Raw genomic sequence first — 14,338 nt, forward strand, 5'->3', positions numbered from 1 at the left:
ACATCATTAGACCATTAGAAGAAGGATTACACATAGTCACAAATGTCAAAAAGGTCTTAAAAACCAGTAAAAAGTCGCAGAGAATTGCGATAGTTGTAAAAGCTCGTGCATTATACAAAACGAAAATGACATCACGGATACGCGTAAAGCATTCGCACGAAGTATCTGGCCTTGTCTTCGGTAAACACCGCACTGTTATGCTAACATTCTCCTAAAAGTCTACTCACTACAGAGCCAAAAATATCATAAATGTAAAACCTTGACTAGGATAAAATATACAACTTTTTTGACTGGAATAAAATATACGTCACGATCCTTACCTGTCAAATTACAAAACTGATGATATGGAATCAATCACAGTGTAAAAATGAGATTTATATTTTATTTGTAAAGTTGGTTTACTAGTCCGTTACAAGTCCATGACAAGTCAAAGAATAATAAAGGAGTGTCTTTGTCGCTTTTCAAAAGTTTTGCTCGTGACTTGACACTGGAGGACTAATGGACCATGGACCTCACGAGGAAGCCATTTTGGTCGTGTTCCCTGAATGTATTTTATAAATTGTGACCTGTTGAATGGGATGGTGCCAGACTATGTATTCATTTTAGCCTCACTTTCAGTTGTTTTTTTTTAAATGTGGCTTAAAACATTAGGGCATGGTTAATCACACATTTTAAATTATTCATCAGAGCAGACTGGTATTAACTTGTAATTAACTTTATGTCATTGCTTTCATTTCTTTTCGCAAGTTCCAAAAATGAAGACTCTACCTTGCTTTCAATGTAATTTGGCCGACTCGTGAATAAGGTTATATCACATTTCAAAGTGATCGCATAAAAATCTGCAGTTACACTGTAAAAGTGGTGCTTAGGATTTAAACACATTTCTAAACACTTATTCTGTACCCACTTTTCCACACGTTTAGCATCATGACATGTTTAGATGTCTTTTTTCTGTGACACGCATTATCCGTTTGACATGTTCAATGAATAATAATTATGTTTAGCATTTAAACACCTTCCTAAGCGCACTTAGATATACAATCCTAAGTACATGTCCAAAACATAAACACGTTTAGTTTCACAACATTACAAAGTGGTATACGTTTAGAATTGAAACACATTCCTATACGTTTTAAACTCTAAACACGTTCTGATGTGTTTAAATGCTAAACACTGTTTTTACAGTGTAGATTCTACTCCATGCCGTTGCTCATAACTTCAGCCAGCACCTTCCAAATGTTTTCCCACGCGTCTTGAACGTCTGGTGTGAACTCCTTGGATGACAGACCATTTCGCATGGTATACATGAAGGCGTCTACTGGGGGCTGCATCAAAATAAAGACAAGATACCAGGATGGATGATAGCAATGTATTCTGGATACCAGACCACACTGTAAAACCATGGTTCTATAATGTGCATCTTATGGTACCTATGTTGAATCAGACTATAGCCATAGGTGCAATATAAATACCACACCGTGCTAATTTAGAACCGCTCTTTTTTACACACCGTATAGAACTGACGTTTCTGATATGATCATGGTTTTTATGTGGTCATAGCGTTGCCAAATAAGTACCAAACAAAAATTGCAATCGACTTTTTCCCATTTTGATGACTTCTGTGTGATTTTTTTTGTTCACCCTTGTTTGTAGTCTGCGTTACCGATTTTACACGAATGATTTGAATGATTCTTGTACTAAAAAAAGCTGATTAATTGGTCGTTCTGACTTGTTCATATCCTAGATCTTGAAAGTGCTACATGCTGAATTTCATTTTAAAAAATGGTCCTGCCATTTGGGTTTCTTTTTTTTTACTCACCCTGTATTGCCTAGTGTGACCAAGGGAATGTCTATATACGAATATATATTCGTGCACATAGCTGTCTCATACTCTGAAAAACGACAGTTGATTAAAGTCGGATCGTTTTCCTCCGTTTGTTGTTTGTGAGTTTGATTTGTTCCTTTCTTCACATCTATTTGTGAAAGATTTTACCTTCGCTCGAATGATGGCGCTAGAATGGCACCATTTTTCTGGGTATAGACAGTGGAAATATCACGTGCTTTTAACCAATCCAATCTTAAAATCAGAGATAATAAAAATTTTGAATAACAGCAACATGTAAAGTTACATCAACAACCCGGGATTGGAATCTGTTTGCGCCTACAAAGTTAAAGTTATTGTTTGTCGGTTGGTTGGTTCTGTTTTCTACCTGGAAGTGTTCAGGCTTGGCGCCGTAGACATTGTGTCTAGTCCCAAGGTCCTTCAGGATGGGAACTATCTTCCCCAGGTCATCCAGACCATCAACTGCCGTGCCGATCGTCTCCATGACCCCCTTGCCGTGAGCTCGCAGGTCCGAGTTGTGTTTCAGCATCTGGGGAGGAACTGACGACTTGCCGAAGGGGAAGAGTTCCCTAATGGATGGGTTCCTATCCAGAAACCTTGGACATTCAAAGAAAACATTGGAACCTTTCAGTCAGCTACACACCCTATAAAGTTCCGGGTCAGATTCGACTCAGAATCCGGCCAGATTTGCCCCGACACTCTTCCAGGTCAAAATGAAAATCCTCCGTGTCATAATGACACTCTTCCATGTCAAAATGACAAACCTACGTGTCATAATGACACTCTTCCATGTCAAAATGACAATCCTCCGTGTCATAATGACACTCTTCCATGTCAAAATGACAATCCTCCGTGTCATAATGACACTCTTTTGAGTCAAAACGTTGTTTGTGTCAAATGGCACACACACAAGAGAGCGCTTGGAAACGCCCGTAGAAAGCGCAATATAAATCTTATTGTCATTTTATTATTAAAAATAAATAGACTCAGCAACAACATCATTCATGGTTGGCAGCAGACCCGGCCTGGTTGATTAAAACAAAAATAGAAATGAAAAAAAGAAATCAGATAACCAACCTGGCAAAAAGTGCGGCGCCCAAGTTGACGGAATCTTTTTGCATGACCTTCCAGCTTTTCTGAACCAGACGCTTGTCTCTCAGAGATATCAGCCCCTCCTCTGAATTTCCGTTCTCATCCAGTCTGTTGTATAATGATTATTGGAACATAAAATAACTCATTTGTCTTATCACGATGAAAATATGGACTCCCATTTTGCCAAAAGATACACATTGCCATATTTCGAACTGGGTAGAAGGCAGTTTCTGATAATTCCTGTTCAACAACCAATCTGACCAGTACGTTTTGACAAAATTAAATAATTTCCTTTAGGCCTACGATTTCTCTTTATTCTGTTTTTGACTATAAACCTCATATAGAGGCGCTTATGTACAAGCATCTGTATATAACCTTACGTTAAAAAACAATTTAAAAAAAATAATAAAAATGTTACTACCTCATAGTTCGACTCATCGTCACATCAACCACCTTCAAGATGTTCCGCCACGCCTCCTGCGTTTCAGACGTGAAGACATTTGGTGACAGACCTTGTTTGAGGGAATACATTAATGCCTCAACAACAGCCTGCAATGAAAACAAACCAAATGTATACCATCCTTGAGAACATCTGTATCCAGTCCATCTTCAGGTACCCCCCCCCCTTATCTTTGTTATCAACCTGATACTTCAAAGCCAAAATAACCCGGAAAATGATACAGTGAAGTGTAATTTTGACCATAAAAAGTGTCAGTTTGACCCGAAAAGGTGTAATTTTTGACCAAGAAAAGAATCAAGTCAATATATGACCCGGAACTTTTTAGAGTGTGAAAAAAATATCTGGGAACATAACTTACTGGGAAATGTTCAGGTCTGGCGCCGTAAATCTTGTGTCTAGCTCCGACTTCCTCTAGGATAGGAACTATCCTCCCCAAGTCATCTAGCCCAGCAACTGCCGTGCCGATCGTCTCCATGACCCCCTTGCCGTGGGCGCGCAGGTCCGGGTTCTGTTTCAGTTTCTCGGGCGGCAGGTTCAACTTGCCAAAGGAGAAGAGATTCTGCACGGAAGGGTTCTTCTCCAGAAGCCTTTTAGAAAAGCGAACAGGCATGCCGGTCTTGATATTGAATTAATTAATTTATGGACAGTTATCATCAGAGATGCTCTATAGATGGAAAGGGTTCCAATTCTTATCGAGCTTAGGTCAAGTTGAATGCAGCTTGGATGTTTCGTTTTGGGCTACATGCATTCCCGAGAATGTCATTGAAAAGCAAGATTTTTTGGTGTATGATGATGTTTTTACTTGCTTTAAAGTGCATGGGTCTTAGTCTTTTAAAAGTTGCTTTTATTATCCCTTTGGGATATTTTGACAATTTATCCGGGATGTTCTTTTGAGCAGGTCGATTAAAAAGACTGTGTCTTCTTGAACAGACGATCAGGGGACTTTACCTTACGAACATAACTGCGCCCAAGTTGACCAAGTCTTTTTGAACGAACTTCCAGCTATTCTGGACCAACTGCTTGTCTTTGGGAGATATCGGAGATGCCGTTGATTCCTCTTCTGACACTCCAGATTCATCGCTACTGCAAAGGAATAACGAGTGACACAAGATAAATTAAACATGACAGGAAGCTATCATGAAACTTGCACTGATGTAGAAGACACCTTTCAAAAGACCTTTCCCGACCGCGTATGTTTCGATTGTTTTATTTTTTTTTTTTAAGTTAAGTAAAATTGTCATTATTTGTCGAAGGAAAACTACTACTATCAATATTCATTGACCTTTCACAGCCTTCAATCAAATAACAGGTTAAGATCTTAATTTAACACTTAAACAATCCATCATTATTTATTTTATGCCTAAAGTGAAAGCTTAAAAAGTTTTTTATTCAATTCACGTTGCACTTAAATCGAATCTAATGTTCTATTATGAACAAGTGTTTGAGGTCCCATAAAAGGTCTCGTCTACGACACTGGAAATAGGTTATGAACTCTTCAGTAGCCCTCTATTTTTCATCAACTCTATGAACAGGGGTAACAACAAATATCTATTGCGGAGCGCTTTGAGGCATTGGTATGAAGCGCCATTACAAGCACCACTGGGAATGGAGGAAATGATTTGAAAAGGTGTAACGAATAATGTAGGTGGCGGAGGAAGCATACCTCATAGTGCTGCCCATTGTAACAGCTACCACACTCAAGATGTTCCTCCATGCCTCTTGAACGTCAGGCGTAAATATCTTGGGTGACAGACCTTTCTTCAAGGAGTACATGAACGCCTCAACGATAGCCTGAAACCCCAAACGGTGATGTCCATTTAGATTGTGAAAAATCATCAACAGGGAAGGTAAAGGTATAACGACATCTTTGCTGATCACCCTGTGGCCAAGGGGTTCTTTATTGAACATGATCTGTCAAGAGACCCTTTAGGCCTTGTAGATGTTTTCAGATAAGGACAATTAATGTAGCCTTATTTAGCACGTATCTTTAGGACTGTTTGGTGTACAGGCCAGGGCCAAGCGACCCTTGTGCCCGTCTCTGTTCCTTGTTTTATAGTAGCCCTTTCCATTGAGTGACTTTCAGCCTTGTAATACTAATAAGCAAATTCCATTAACACACAAAAAATATTTTTTGTTAACTGGGCATTCCTACCGGGAAGTGCGCAGGTTTGGCGCCGTAGGTCTTATGCCTAGCCCCGAGGTCTTCCATCATAGGAATGATTTTCCCCAGGTCGTCGGCTCCTGACACCAAAGTCCCAAACGTCAACATGACCCCCTTGCCATGCGCTCGCAGGTCCGGGTTTTGCCTCAGCTTGTCCGGCGGTAAGTTGAGCCTACCGAAGCTGAAAGTTTTCCGTATGCCTGGATTCTTTTCCAGAAGCCTGAATGACGAAAAAGACAGCCAAAGATGAATAAATTCCCCGTGTGGAGGTAAAATCTCCTGACAACATGCATGCGACTATTAAAAAGCCATTCGATTGTACACCTTCGAATAAAATTTACAGATTTAATTTGAAGAATGCATTCGTAAATAATATTATGCTTTGTTTGTTGGGTTGTTGGGGTATTTGTTTGTGTGTTTGTGTGTTTTATTTCTTTCTGGTAATGAAGCCAATGTTTCCTCAAAAGTGCCCCAGGCACTGTAGCTCGAAAGCCTGAGGAAACCTGTATACAGGAGACTATGAAAAGAATTGATAGTTTTACAGGTAGGAGGACACCCCGAGAAGAATGTTCAGGGAAAACCCCCAGAATCTGGTAGGGACTGAAAACCCGATCCACATAAGGTCCGGGCAGGAATCGAACCCAGGCCACATAGAGGTGGATCTGGGAGGCGAAGAAAGAAACCGTCACTGCGCCACCCTGACTCCCCAAACCGTGCGTTCCTTTGTGTCTTTTTCATAGACGTTCCTAGGTGTTTTTTTCATACTTCATTGTTATGAGAAAAAAATAGTCTACCAACCTTACAAACATACTGGCGCCCAAGTTGACCAAGTCTTTTTGAATGAACTTCCAGCTCCCCTGTGCCAGCTGCTTGTCTTTGGGAGATATCGTTACATCTGATGCACCGTTCGAATGGCTGCTGCGAAGGAAGGAACCAATCAAAAGAGGACACAAAAGGAATAAGACTAATACAAAGATGTATAGGCTTTGAATTGGCAAGAATCCGTTGAATTAATTATTCTCAGTGCATTTTGCAGATCGACTCACCAGCCTAACATGATTTAACACCTTCAAGACGTGCAGATGACATCAGGAGAAGTCAAATGCATATTATGCGAGTGTATTACACTATAGAACATCTGTACTGATTTATTGATCTATCAAAGCTGAGAGTTGAGAGGTTACCTCATAGAGGTGCTCATGGTAACATCCACAACCTTCAAGACGTTCCTCCATGCCTCTTGCACCTCAGCCGTGAACACCTCTGCCGAAACTCGAGTCTTCATGGAAAACATGAAAGCTTCAACCAAGGCCTGAAACCAAAAGGAAAAAAAGTGAGGAGATCCACAGTGAGACGGTACGAGAAAAGCAACTTGAAGAGTACTTCATTGTACCAGGGCTTGGATGACAAAAACGGTATATGGATGAGAGCAAACTGCGAGTAGAGTGGGTAAAGTTGGTTAAGGTACGCGATGGAGGAACGAGAAGTGCAGAGTTTGAACCTGCGCACATCCCATGATAGTACCTGTAGAGAAGTCTCAAAGACATAGCTAAGGCGTCTAATAGTGAGAGATCCAAAGGAAGCCGTCAAACCCTGTCCCAATATGTAATATTACTCGAAAAACAAAACTTACAGGGAAGTGTTCTGGTTTGGCGCCGTAACTGTTATGCCTGGCGCCGAGTTCTTTTAACGTAGGAACAATGTCCTTAAGATCGTCGAGACTGGCAACCAGAATTCCAATCGTCTCCATGACCCCCTTGCCATGGGCTCGCAGGTCCGGGTTCTGCCTCAGCTTGTCCGGCGGTAGGTTCAGCTTGCCAAAGGGAAAGAGTTTCTGAATGGAAGGATTCTTCTCCAAAAGTCTTTCATAATGAATACGAAAAAAAAAAACACTTCGACATTAAGGAATTTCATCGTGGAATTCGTGATGCATAGATTATCCAAACCAATACTCAAAGATTTTAAATAAGAACGTTTGTACGAACAATTTTCATTAATGTCCTTCTGATTTATAGATCACTGTCAACCCTCTGTCAACTAGGAGGCTTAAAAAAACATTGTCACCTGGCAAAAAGGACTGCTCCCAGGTTAACTGCGTCTTTTTCCATGATCTTCCAGCTAGCCTGGACCAGGCGCTTGTTTTTGGAAGAAATCGGCCCCTCATCTTCGCTACTGCCGCTCCTGTTCAATTAATTTTGGCGAAAACAAAATCACTTTTAGTATTTGATTTAGCTTGAAACACAATTAAGGCGGCACACACATTCATGCCAATTTCTGTCGTCAGTGAGTGTAGTTTTGAGTACCCGGTTTGGGTCAACTTTGAAACTCGGCCGGCTGTCCTCGGTTTGGCTGTATTTATTTCATCTGAACTCAGTATGTGTAAGAACTATTTCATAAGCAGTAAGCCAAACCGGTTGACAATGGACCGATCCAGTAAGCCCCACCCACTGCGCACGTGGGCAAATTAACACGTGCTCCTCTCCAATGCCACGCTGCATTTTCCTGCCGCGCGCATCATACGCGCGTGCACGCATGTCGAACTTTTGTGCACGCACATCGGACATAAATCAAGGTTGTGATTGGTCAGAACACCATGGGGCGGTGCTTACTGGATCGGTCCAATGGGAAAACCAAGAACTGTCTGACAATGCATACAGGTCAGCGACAAATTAAGGGAACTAACTATACAGGGTGTGCATCAGAACCGGGTACCCGAGCACCCGACCGCTGATGTCAGGAACCGGTTCCAGATTATGGGATCGGGTACCCGTAACCAACTTTACAAATAGCTTAGTAACTTCTAAGACAGTGAAAAGAAAAGTTGTAAATGCCATTTGTGAGGAATTTTCAAAATGAAAATCAGGCCATCTGGAAAACCAAAACAGATTTTACGTTTATGTGCATTTTAACGGGCAACAGATAACGCTGGTGAAAGTTGCAGTTTTCACCGTAAAGCTAAGCCCATCGGAGAACTTCCGGGATTTGAATTTTGGGGTTGGGTCTCTTTCACGGGAACCCCGGTACCCGTGTTTTACTTCAATAGGGTGCCCGGTTCCTGTACTACCCGTTAATGCATACCCTGGCCGGCGGGCGCGTTTCCTGGGAAAAAAATAGCTCAAGGAGATTTAGAGACGGCAAAGGCTTACCATCGGCCTAATTATTGACGGCAATTAAATTGTGCATGTGAAATATTTTCTCATTTTGTTAAGATCCAAAGTTTGAACCTTTGGCACCTATTAATCCGGATATTGTAAGCTATAACGGTTTTGTTGATCATCAGTCACCAACTTTGAGTCGACTCTCACCCTTATATCGACTTCATGGTTCCAATGTTTACTCGACTATTATGGAGACCAGGGGACAATTTCATTGAACTGCGAAAAAGAAGATGCTGATTAGCAAATTTAGAAATGCTAACTTAGAGCCAGTCAAACGCAATACACATCTGTGGCTTTTTGCATGGTAACCTAGTTGTGCTAAGCAAAATCACAATCTGTTCTTAGCAAATTTCTGTGCCGAGGAAGAGCCACTGAAAATTGGCCTCTGAGTGGTTCCTGAGGTCATACCTCATTGTTTTGCTCATGGACGTAGCCACCATCTTCATCAGGTTCTGCCAAGCCTCTTGAGCCTCAGGGGTAAACAGCTTGGGCGGCAGACCGTTCTTCAGGGAATGCATGAGCGCCTCCACCAGTGCCTTCAGTTCGAAAGAGAATATCCCCGATGGTTAGTCAAAATGAACGGTCTTCTGGATAGACTTTTGTTTTGCGGCATCTTTATTTACAATAAAAACACAACCACACCCAAAAAAAATCAAGGTGGAGGTCAAGTCATCTCATGTTACTCACGAGTCATTAACAAAAAAACTGAGACAAATGTATCATTTTGTCATTGTTCAACCCCTGTTACTTGTGACCCAACTTGCGATTGAACTGTGATTTGATTTGTGATGGACGCGACTAAATCTGCAAAAAGTGATAGATTACTCAATTATCTGTATAAACTATATGTTAACGAATGATGTTTTAGGTACCAAAACGATATGTCAAGTATGAAAATATTAGCATATACATCTCTAAATTCTAAAGAGTGAAATTAGGGACTAGACGTTTTAGAATGAAAATCACTCTCATTTTCGATTGAAATAGTCTGAAAAAGAACCACTTTAGTTGAAGCTCGAGTGAAAACTCGATCTTTACGATTGAACAAATTTCATTCTAAAACGCCTAGTCCCTAGTTTCCGACTGTAGGAGTGAATCTTCAATAATAAACGTAACAAGTCCAAGACTCTTACCGGAAAGTGCTCGGGTTTGGCCCCGTACATCTGGTGTCTGGCTCCAAGGTCTTCCAAGATGGTAGCGATGATGTCTGGGTCATCCAGACCCATGACCACCGCACCGATGGTACTCATGACTCGCTGTCCGTGGGATCTCAGATCCTTGTTTCGTTTCAGCTTCTCCGCTGACAGGTTGAGCTTACCGAAGGTGAAGAGGTTCTGAATGGGAGGGCTCTTTTCCAACAATCTGATAACAAAAATTTTAGGACATCACTGTAAACCTTTTAAAAAGAAGGTTTTTTGCCAAGAAGATGACACAGTATATAAGCTGATAAGGTGTAGGGTTGACCAGCTGCCTATAGAACATCAGGACTTCGGACACTTTCGCAGCAGTCCTTTAGGTTTTACTTATCGGTATCCAAGTGTATGATTGACCTAAGTAAAGACCCAGCATTAAGCTCCTCTGTAACTGAAGTGTGCTTACCTTACAAAGAGGGCTGCACCCAAGTTGACCATGTCTTTCTGTATGACCTTCCAGCACTCACGAACGAGCCGTTTGTCTCTTTGAGACATCGGTCCAACATCAGCATCATCGCTCCTGCAGTAAGCAAGATTAACAATTAGCGATATTTCCAATAACCAATTTTCACAAGTCCTCAAATTCAAACCTTGAAGAGTTCAGCTTATCCGACTTAGCAGCAGGTACATTGCAGGCAACTGGTGGAATGGCAAAGGGTGGAAAATATTTCAGGCTATCGCGATCTTCCGTTTGAATAGTCTATGACGTGCTCATTTCAATATGGAAATTAAAAAAGTGCAAGAAAATAGGTGAAATAAGACTCACGTACTCTGACTTGGGAACTCCAAGGGGCAATAACATTCCTTTAATCGAACAACATGAAATGTGGTTTATGACGAATACGTCACTTTTCTGTCACTGGAAGTGTATTTTGCATTCCAACAACAAGACGGTAACCTTTTGTGTATACACCATAGAATGTTAAATCGTGAACACGCTTACTCCGGCGTTATTGAGAAGTTTGCATTTTTTTGCAAACCATTAAAGACAAACACAAAAATAATGTTTGAATGGAGGCAAGTCAAGCCACAGGCTGCACAAATGAACTGTAACAAAGGCATTCCTTCGCTTTTGTATTGTTCATCTTGCGTTACTATACTTTGAATTGGACAGCTGTGAATTGACGTGCGATTAATTGTGAGCGGACATGTAATGTACTTAATGATCCATCGCAAGTACTCGACTTCAACACTGTTGTCTTTTTGATAGGTTCTATAGTTATTATACCTCATCGCTTCACTCATGAGTTCTGCAACCACTTTCAAGGCATTCTCCCAGGCTCCTTGCACCTCTGCAGTGAACACCTTCGGCGGTAGACCATCCTTCAGGGTAAAGATTAAGGCTTCCGCAAGAGGCTGACAAAATAAACAAGTGATTGTTGGAACTCGCACATACTTTTAAATTGGGAATCATACCCGAGAAACAGTTGGATGTAAATGAAAATGAGACTCATAGTTGTGCCAGAAAAATGTGGACCAAAATCTTCCACTTCGCGAGTTCTGCAACATTTTTACAAGTACTCATTGAATGTGTTCTTGGGAAAAAGGGGGCATTTCAATGAGTTCGTCATAAGCATTGATGATTTTGATATGCATTCATGATTTCGCACGTTGATTTTTTGACAGCCTTTAAAAAAGACAATAAGCATTGGGAAAAGCTTCAGCGACGAATCTGAGATGATCAATAGCATACATTTTCAGGGTAAGATGTCGTTACCGGTCTTTTTAATGTATTTTTGAATATTTTTTTTGGGGGGGGGGAAGAGTAACCTCACTTAATTTATTTCGCAAATAGACTAATTGATCGGCATTACCACGCTAATGCCACGTGTTCGCCTCACATCACACGTGTTCTTAACATGATTTGAAGGGCGCGTGTAGCCTAGTTGGAAAAACCCTATTGGTCGAGGAGCTGTGAGTGCGCGCGTATCGCCTGCCAATATTAGCGTCGTGCCCCTCAGTAATGGCTTCTCATTTTAGTCGTTGGAGAAGTCTGAAGGTGTCCAAGGATGTTTCTTTATTGATGGTTGTTAGTCTCAGTGTATGGTACCTTAAAGTGTTCCGGTTTGGTGCCATAAGCATTGTGCCTCGCTCCGAGATCTTTCAGGAAAGGTACCAGTTTTCCCGGGTTGTCCAGCGTCTCCACTGCCGTGCCAATCGTCTCCATGACATTCTTGCCGTGGGCACGCAGGTCCGCGTTGTCCTTTAGTTTCTCGGGGGACAAGTTGAGCTTGCCGAATGGGAAGAGGTTCTTGATGGCAGGGTTTTTCTCAAGAAGCCTTTGAATAAAACAGGGACAGAACTTGTCGTTTAAATTGATGGTGTTGGTGCAGGAATCCAGGGAGGTAGGAAAAGGAAAATCGTAAAGGAATCCTGTAGGATTCTTATAGTTTGTTTACATCTTCTACAGGTTCCTATAGGATCCGAAGAGATGTGACATTTGCACAATTATTTAGGACCACTTGAGGATTTAATAACACTCGACAGAACAACCTACGGGAAACGTATATGATCCTTGGAATTTTTCTAGAACGATTCGTCGAAGAATTGGCATCTTGTATGACACGAACAGTAGGCTAATAAATATAATGGATATCATGCCTACCCTAATTTTCATTTCTTGTTTTGTTAATGGGATCGCCAACCAGAAGGTCACAGGCCACTCAAGATAGCGGCAACGAAAAACAAACAAAGGATGCGATTTTTTTTTAGGAAAAATGTGTTTTTAGAGCACATTTTGGATGCACACGTCGTGCAGTTGAAGCAGCGGGTCAAAACTTTGAAGTGATTGAAGTGTCTGGAAGACAGCGATGCGTTATACGCATGACATCGACAACCATGACAACGCATGAGCCGGCCAATGATAGTGCAATACGTCATAATGAATATTTATTTTCTCATGAATATTTAGTTTATTTCAATGGATACTTCAAATACGTCCAAAGATTGATCATTGCAATAGCGATCGTGCGCGGCCTAGCGGTTAAAAGTCTCGTGTTTCAAGCAAGAGTCCGAGGTTCCAATCTCGATGAAGTAAGTGACTGATTAATAAATCAGAATAAAGGAAAGGAGAGGATGAGAGTAGAGGAGGGAAAAGTGGAGGAAATAGCCATAAAAGATGCAACTTTTGGCATTTGAAAATTAATTGAAAAAAGTGGTGATCCAGTACGGAAATTTTGTTTCAATACTGAGTGCTGAAAACCTAAAAATCAATGTTGACTGGCCTAATAAAAAAAGAATTTTGGACTGAGATTGAGAAACAAATTTTCCATTGGTCAGAAAATATCCACCCCCCCCCCCACCTATACTATGTGCACGACCACAAAAGTAGCGTCGAGATCAGATGGGTCTAACTGTTACTTGTGTTACATTGTTTCCCACACAAAAAAATTAACCTGAAAGAATCAGTTTCACTTTCAGCGCATCAATGATCAAACCAATGTTGTTTATTGTGGCGAATGAACTACGGTCGTCTACGCATTACGTTACCTTGTTCTTATCTTGTTGTAACTGGTCGATTTTTGCTCTCTCCCGCCTAATCAGCCCTTTCTCTTCTGGCGGTAGAAATTGGATTTAATTGGGCTGCAAAGCCGCATGCTGACTCGAAGGAAAACCGACAAAAACTAAGGTGGCATCTGCAGTCTGTCTGTCCAATTTCTGTCGCCATTTTTTTCGTTCAGCTCACCGAAATGTCAAAAGGCAAACTCTGTTGTGTTATTGGGTCAGTGAACAGCGCCCTCAATAACACCTCCTGTAAGAACTTCACTCGCTATTTATAATTAAATAAAATTAAAGGAGGTCTCCTTTTGAAAAACGCGTTTACCACGAAATAATAAAAAAAAATTGAAAAGATTTGGGATGGGCCCTAACAAGGCTTCAGGTTTCCATTATAGTTAACTCCCACTGCACTCGGCACTCGTTTTCTTTTCCCTGCACAATATCTTTCGGGGGCCGGGGTACGGGGAGTTCGCTCGTCCCCCCCCCCCCGGCGCGGCCCCGCCCTGCAAACAGGTGTCGTGAGTGTCGGGGAGGGGGGGGGTGTCCATGTTCAACGGTTGTTGACAATTGGAGGGGGAAAATCGTTACAAAGAATTCTCATTAGAAATAAACTCTCAACAAATGTTATACTCAACTAAATGCGATGAAATTCTACTATCATTATAGTCAGCGAAATCATGGACGAGGGGACACCTCCCCCCCCCCCCGCCCCAGTTTTGTTTTAGCCCGCCCCGTAATGAGCCAATTGCTCTGAAATAAATTTTTAACAAATACAGGCAAACACAAGGTGACAACACACCATTCACATTTTAGGACGTAATAAAATCGAACTGAAAGGGAAAGTGCATGCACCAATTGAAAACTACATTTACTGAGCTGGCGCTTTTTATTAAACAACACATTTCCATTCCCATCAGGTTGCCCTTTTAATTT

At 41.4% G+C, this 14,338-nt stretch overlaps 1 protein-coding gene across 1 annotated transcript; it reads right to left on the reverse strand.

Moving 5' to 3' along the window:
* Positions 1-1,193: 1,193 nt before the first annotated feature.
* On the reverse strand, positions 1,194-13,610 carry LOC119721464. The gene is made up of 18 exons (XM_038191545.1): positions 13,397-13,610; positions 11,958-12,186; positions 11,136-11,263; positions 10,314-10,427; positions 9,848-10,076; positions 9,123-9,250; positions 7,621-7,737; positions 7,190-7,418; positions 6,741-6,868; positions 6,355-6,474; positions 5,548-5,776; positions 5,059-5,186; positions 4,344-4,478; positions 3,754-3,982; positions 3,357-3,484; positions 2,921-3,043; positions 2,211-2,439; positions 1,194-1,325 (listed from the first exon to the last, which is right to left on the reverse strand). Exons 2-18 carry the CDS (start codon positions 12,072-12,074, stop codon positions 1,194-1,196), a joined length of 2,643 nt encoding a protein of 880 aa, XP_038047473.1. The 5' UTR covers positions 12,075-12,186; positions 13,397-13,610.
* Between the last annotated feature and the right edge of the window lie 728 nt (positions 13,611-14,338).

The sequence above is a fragment of the Patiria miniata genome, unplaced genomic scaffold, assembly GCF_015706575.1.
Source record: "Patiria miniata isolate m_02_andy unplaced genomic scaffold, ASM1570657v1 HiC_scaffold_13, whole genome shotgun sequence".
Lineage (NCBI taxonomy): Eukaryota > Metazoa > Echinodermata > Asteroidea > Valvatida > Asterinidae > Patiria > Patiria miniata.